This window comes from Puntigrus tetrazona, chromosome 9 (genome assembly GCF_018831695.1).
Source record: "Puntigrus tetrazona isolate hp1 chromosome 9, ASM1883169v1, whole genome shotgun sequence".
NCBI lineage: Eukaryota > Metazoa > Chordata > Actinopteri > Cypriniformes > Cyprinidae > Puntigrus > Puntigrus tetrazona.
Window position 1 is genome coordinate 2,493,417 of NC_056707.1, and position 7,191 is coordinate 2,500,607.

General features: G+C 37.8%; 1 protein-coding gene across 1 annotated transcript; it reads left to right on the forward strand.

Annotated features, from left to right (window-relative positions):
- Positions 1–1,064: 1,064 nt before the first annotated feature.
- Positions 1,065–5,882, forward strand: nr4a2a (nuclear receptor subfamily 4, group A, member 2a). Its single transcript, XM_043248238.1, has 8 exons — positions 1,065–1,199; positions 1,600–1,705; positions 1,903–2,771; positions 3,087–3,216; positions 3,401–3,564; positions 3,908–4,110; positions 4,237–4,415; positions 4,563–5,882. Exons 3-8 carry the CDS (start codon positions 1,905–1,907, stop codon positions 4,817–4,819), a joined length of 1,800 nt encoding a protein of 599 aa, XP_043104173.1. The 5' UTR covers positions 1,065–1,199; positions 1,600–1,705; positions 1,903–1,904; the 3' UTR covers positions 4,820–5,882.
- Positions 5,883–7,191: the final 1,309 nt, after the last annotated feature.

The window sequence follows — 7,191 nt, forward strand, 5'->3', positions numbered from 1 at the left end:
TTTAGTTTAGTTTTAGAGGCTGTATTAAGAAACCCTCATAAACCTAAAACTGTTTACATAGAAATGGAACAGAGCAATGTTTTTTTTTTTTTGTTTTTTTTTTTTACATGTTGTGGTTTTACCCATAAGACCATGCAATTGTTTATGGTGACTCAGAGATGCAGAGAGATGCAGGATTTAGTTCATGGAAAGAGAGAGTTCCCATGATTGTTGAATGAGACCTGTCTCAATTAACAGTGACACCCACCCATTCAGATACAATATAGCAAAGACTGTTCAAGGGGATGTGACCTCTGTTTCTAGATCTCTTCATCGTCTGCATTAGAGCTGTTGTCTGCACCATTTTTTTTCATTTTTTTTTTCATCCTTTTCCAGTTGAACTTTCCTGTCATTTTACTTTTAAAATGAAATGACTGTGAGAATCTGCCCTTTTCTAATGACTGATGTCTAGTACAAATAGATACAAAGGGTTAAACATTCTGTATATGGAACTATGGTTTCTTAAAAAAGAAATATTGCGTTTAACAAAACGTAGGCCAACATAACATGCTTAAACACATTATTGTTCAAATGTAGCCTTATCAGTTTATTCATTATTTAATTTCTAATGCTTTTGTAATGTACAAATGACCAATACCTCTTAGATTCCAACTCATGTTATTTGTTATTTGGGCTTAGATTAACAAGTTTTACCAGAACAAATCTATAGATAAACTGATTTATTAGAATGGGATGGAAATATATTTTTTTATAATTTTTTTATTGTTACTTTTTTATCAGTGTGTATTGTAAAATCGATCTAATCGAATATTATTGTATTATTCACTAACGTAAGAATGTATAAAGTGTACTGTGAATATTTAAATATGACAAAACAGAGGAAAATTGCTATTCGACGACAGGGAATATAAACTACAGAAGATCCCGGTGAAATCACAGTCATGCACCGGCTGTCAGTCAGCCCTCAGACTGGCAGTAGAGTCTCGCAGCTGATTGGCTCTACTCACTTATGACGCAGATGACGTACTGAACTCAAACACGTGGGTCTCACATAAACAAAGACACATTGGCAGACAGAGCTCTACATGCCAGTGTTGAGCTCCGCGCTCTGCGAACCACACGCCGTACTGGACATTTACACACATATTCTGCATCACAACCTTATGGATACAATATAGTTTTACTGATGGTCTACTAAGGTATGTCACTGCTTTTCTTAGTCTGTTCTGGGCAAATATGCATTTCAATTAGCAGAGCAAAAACAATCCTATGGCATGTTTGTTTTAAACAGTTTTGGAATGTTGTTTGTTGATTTCTGCTGGTTTTATAGAAATCGGTTTGCTGTTTTCTGAGCTGAATTGTGAAATGAGACGCTTGTGTGAATTTGTGTTTGTTCAAACACGCATTTCGTAACAGAATTAAACTCACGCAACAAATAAACAAACGCGGCGCGCAAATCCTTAAACTTTCGCCCCATTACGCACTTGCTCTTATAGGGCGCTAGTGTGTTTAAAATATCTAAGTTTAAGTGAGCTTTTGTGTAGTTCTGCAATAATAAAATGTGATGCAAAATCAAGTGAAAGTTGTGTGTTTCATTAGAGGGAGAATCCAGAGCTGACTCGTTTGTCTTGAACTACGGTATTAAATTTCACCTGATATTATCAACTTCACCGCGATCTGCAGAGGAACAGTCTCACGACTGAAGGTAGGCTACTTCAGCATGATATGTATATATATATATATATATATATATATATATATATATATATATATATATATATATATATATATGATTTATTTAAATATATTTTGGAAAAGTTGCATGCAATGAGTGGCAAATAATTTTTTGATGGTCTTTGTGTTTTTTGATTTTTTATTTTTATTGATTGCTGTGTTTTGCAGCCATGCCCTGCGTCCAGGCTCAGTATGGCTCATCCCCGCAGGGCGCGAGTCCTGCGTCTCAGAGCTACAGTTATCACACCACCGGAGAATACAGCTGCGATTTCCTCACGCCAGAATTTGTAAAGTTCAGCATGGACTTGACCAACACCGAGATCACCGCCGCAACCACCTCTCTGCCAAGCTTCAGCACCTTCATGGACAACTACAACACCGGTTATGATGTAAAGCCGCCTTGTCTTTACCAGGTGCCCCATTCTGGAGAACAGTCCTCTATCAAAGTGGAGGAAGTCCAGATGCACACATACCATCAGCAGAGCCACCTGGGCCCGCAGTCAGAGGAGATGATGGCCCACTCCGGGCCTATGTACTTCAAACCTTCCTCACCTCACGCTCCGGGAACAGCGAACTTCCAGGTTCAGCCCAATCACATGTGGGAGGACCCGAGCTCCCTGCACACTTTTCATCAGAACTATATGACCACGCATATGATAGATCAACGCAAGAACCCCGTGTCCAGGCTCTCCCTCTTCTCCTTCAAGCAGTCTCCACCTGGAACCCCTGTCTCCAGCTGTCAGATGCGTTTTGACGGTCCTCTCCACGTGTCCATGGGGCACGACAGTCCCGGAGCGCACCGAGCCCTGGACAGCCAGAGTTTCGCAGTGCCCAGTGCCATTAGGAAACAGGCGGGAATAGCCTTCACGCACTCCCTACAGCTCAGTCACGGCCATCAGCTGATGGACAGTCAGGTGCCGTCACCCCCGTCTAGAGGATCTCCGTCCAGCGAAGGTTTGTGCGCGGTGTGTGGGGACAACGCGGCTTGCCAGCACTATGGAGTCAGAACGTGTGAAGGGTGCAAAGGTTTCTTCAAGGTACTTTTTTATATTAATATGATTATCATCATCATCATTATTATTACTTATAATAATAATAATTATTCAATGGTTTGCTTATTTATTAGATTTCTTGCCGCCTTATATCGGTGTTATTTGATGAGACCTAATCAGACATCTGAACAACTGTCATTAGCGTTTTCTTCTTTGCTTTTATTTTTTTTTTTATATAAATTGTTCGTCGCTTATCTGATTATAGATAATTTAAACCAAAACAAAGTTAATGTTTGCTTAGAAAAACATGAAACATTTGTCATGCAAATGAACTCCTATTGTCCCATTTTCTTGATTTAGCGCACAGTACAGAAGAACGCCAAATATGTATGTTTAGCCAATAAAAACTGTCCTGTTGATAAACGCCGAAGAAACAGATGTCAGTATTGCCGATTTCAGAAGTGCCTGGTGGTTGGAATGGTGAAAGAAGGTAAATCTTTTTTTTTTGGCACACAAGTCTATACGTCTCATAAGGGCTGTTCGTTATAATGTGCGTCGCGCTTGGTGAGAGAAGCGCGCAATTGCATTTATAGTCATCGCTGACTGAATGTATACGCACTTTACAACGAGCGTAACAGACACTTGATAATAACAGTCTTGTATTGTTTTGACAGTTGTCCGGACGGCCAACTTAAAGGGTCGGCGAGGCCGTTTACCCTCCAAACCCAAAAGTCCGCAGGAGTCTTCGCCCCCCTCTCCGCCCGTCAGTTTGATCAGCGCTTTGGTCAGGGCTCATGTGGACTCCAACCCATCTATGAGCAGCCTCGACTACACCAGAGTGCGTTATGCTCCATTCATCTATAATTTTACTCATCGTTTTAAGCTTTAAAAGAAGAAAGTCAAAATGCGCATGTGACTCTCGATGAGCTTCCTGTGCCGATCCGACACAACCAATATTAGGAATTTAATATCATACAGTGTTTCATTATAAACTTTCAGCACTTTAAGGGTGGCATATTTTACTCTCTAAATTGCTTTTGCAAGAAAGAAGCCGGTGAAATACAGACACGAGTTAAATTAAAGAGGGGGGAAACTCTCCCCCTTCTAGAAATGGGCTTTGCAATTTCACGGGTTATATATTTTAAGGGAGCTCATTAAGTCATGTTTAAATTAAATTCCAGTTCCAAGCCAACCCAGACTACCAACTGAGCGGAGATGACACGCAGCACATCCAACAGTTCTACGACCTCCTCACCGGATCCATGGAGATAATCCGCGGATGGGCAGAAAAGATCCCCGGGTTCACCGACCTGCCTAAACCGGACCAGGACTTGCTGTTCGAGTCTGCCTTCCTGGAACTCTTCGTGCTGCGCCTGGCGTACAGGTACTGAGGCCTCTGGAGAGGTGGCTTTGCTGCTTCAATTTTTATTGGCTCTGCAATAATTAGGAGCCGCTTAAATCCCCGTTTAATGCGCACGGTAATTAACGGGTGCTTTGTCATTAATCTCAGGTCCAACCCGATGGAAGGCAAACTCATCTTCTGTAACGGAGTAGTGCTGCACAGGCTGCAGTGCGTCCGAGGATTCGGCGAGTGGATTGACTCTATAGCGGAGTTCTCGTCTAATCTCCAGAACATGAATTTAGACATATCTGCTTTCTCATGCATCGCCGCACTAGCCATGGTCACAGGTGAGATGATCAGTTTTTTTGATAATGTTTGTTATTATTAATTATTAATTGTTATTATTATTACTGTTTATTTATTGCTATTACTATTATTATTATTATTATTATTCTCACATGCGAATTATTATTATTATTATTATTATTTTGCAGAGAGACATGGATTGAAAGAACCCAAGAGAGTGGAAGACCTTCAAAACAAGATAGTAAACTGTCTGAAAGACCAAGTCACCTTCAACGGAGGCGGCTTGAATCGCCCAAACTATTTGTCCAAACTGTTGGGTAAACTGCCTGAACTGCGCACACTGTGCACACAGGGTCTGCAGCGCATCTTCTACTTAAAACTAGAAGATCTGGTCCCACCGCCAGCAATAATCGACAAACTCTTTCTTGACACTCTGCCCTTTTAAACCGCGAGAAAAGGAGAAAAAAAAACTTTCAAACAACCTCAGAGAACTTCCACTGACTCTCTTGAAAACTGAAAGTCTAATTCTTTTTTTTTTTTTTTCCCAATTCACCAACCATTGCCAAATGACGTTTCGGGAAAAAGGATTTAACAATCTATAGCCTGGAAAACATGACGCGAAATAATGATAATGATACCTTTTGTCATCGGCAAGTTATTTTGCCCCTTTATCCCAAAAAAAAAAAAAAAAAAAAAAACTAAACAAAAAACAAAACAAAAAAAAACTACCGCCACCGAGTATCTCAGAACGCAGAGAAAAAAAGAGGGGGACTAAAGTAATAATAATATAAGAAATTATAATAAAAGACACATATTATTCAATAGTATGCCTGATTTTGAACAACGAAAAATATCTCGCCACTACTAATCATTGTTAACTGCAAACGTCTGTATTCATGGAAAATCAGAGTAGAGTGTACTATACACCATTTCTATATACCTATTCAATAGATTTATGTGATTTATATGATGTGTATAAAGCTTGTACAGAGACTTTTTTTTCTTTTATAACTTGTGCCTGTGTATCTCTGTCAGGTGGAAAGGAGACGCATGTTGTAGAGGACTCTTGTCTCTATTACACACTCTATATTCCGGACACTATGTAGTCTGTTAGATTTTTATAAAGATTCGTAGTATTGGGGCAACTTTTAAATATGGCACATATGGATAAAAAAAACAGTATCATCTGTACAGGTAAAAAGGGACCCATAGTGTTTGTAAAATTGTCAGACATTCCTCGTTTGTATGTGTTGTATGTATTGTTGTTGTTTAATATAAACGTTTATATATTTATTTTGAGTTCGCCGTTAAAGCATGGTGCAGTTGAAATGATTTCAGGCGCATCACCGTCGTCTTTGTTTAATGTCTTACATGTGATTTTATTTGCCATATTCTATTCCTGTAGGTGTGTGAAGATAATCACTGCCTTTTTCTATGGTTTAACTAAATATACTGCAACTCGTTCGGTTCCGAATCCGAATCAAACTTCATGAGAAAGAAATATTTAATGTTTACAAATAAAACTTTTAAATCATTTCAATGCAGGAGCCGTGTCACTTAATCACATTTCATTATTTTGTGCTCAGTTAAAAACATATCGCTTAAAGAAATCAATGAAAAAAAAATTTATTCATTTTATTTTAATACTATTTTTAAGAAATACCGAATATACAATTTAAACTGTAGAACCCGGGGAAATGCGCATTAACGATATATGTTTTTATTACACAAATAATCTTCATCTATTTCACTTCTCAGCATTCAGTAGCGTTTAGAATTTTGCACCATAATCAAAAATAAAACATTTATTTTAAAACGTTTTCTTAATACTCCTGCGCTCTAAAAAATCTGAGTTGAAATATAATACGCAAAAAGTATTCGATGTTCAGAAGCATAAAACAGTTTTCGAAGTTGTTGCTGCGTTTGTTTTCGAACGTGTGATAACGTTTCTGAAACTATTAAATCTGTTAAAATAAGTGAGTAAAACGAGAGCGATGAATGAACATATGATAATGTAATGATAGCGCATCTAAAATTTCCGCGTAAAATTTGGAATCCCGCTCTACTGAGTAACAATTAGAGCAATTAAAGCACAGCGTCATTTTGCATTCAATTACATTTCTCTAAATGTTGACTACGATTTATGTTTAATTCAGGATAAAGCAGTGAAGCAAGTTTATGTGCTTGTATTGTTGAAGAAAAGAATACAAGTCACATAAATATCATATAGCACATTTAAAAGTAATTTAAAAGTATCCCAGCATAACGTAGCCAACTGTGTAATGAATGTTATGGACATTAATGTGTAGTACACTGTGTTTTAATTTAAGTTATTTATCACTTTCAGAGGATTTATTCACATTTTTATTATTTTACACTTTTAGATTGTGCTAAGGCATATTACAATTACATGAAATTATCGAATGAAAATATGAATAATGTTTATGCTAAACTATATACTGTTTTTCATCTTTTCGTTAAATTCTCGCTAGGTGCCCTTGAACAAATTCCAAGTTTTCACAGGCAGTCGACCACACCAGATCATAATTAACTTTATTATATTTAAATATATACAATTCTCTAAGTTATTTTAAGCAGTGCGGATTTAAAAAAATTGAACTTGCGCGTCGTCATCTTTCTATGGGTGAGCGCGCGATATGTGGACTTGTGTGTTTAAAACCAAAACACACACACACACACACACACACACACACACACACACACACACGCACTTATTATTATACATACTCTTCTTCTTCTTCTTCTTCTTCTTCTTCTTCTTCTTCTTCTAATATATTATTAAATGATATGTTATTA

Bases quoted from the DNA above. Each gene is read 5' to 3' on its own strand.
- nr4a2a (XM_043248238.1), top strand. From the start codon at position 1,905: ATGCCCTGCGTCCAGGCTCAGTATGGCTCATCCCCGCAGGGCGCGAGT. The intron at 3,565-3,907 runs GTGCGTTATGCT...ATTAAATTCCAG, and splicing joins GCAGCCTCGACTACACCAGA to TTCCAAGCCAACCCAGACTA. The intron at 4,111-4,236 runs GTACTGAGGCCT...CATTAATCTCAG, and splicing joins GTGCTGCGCCTGGCGTACAG to GTCCAACCCGATGGAAGGCA.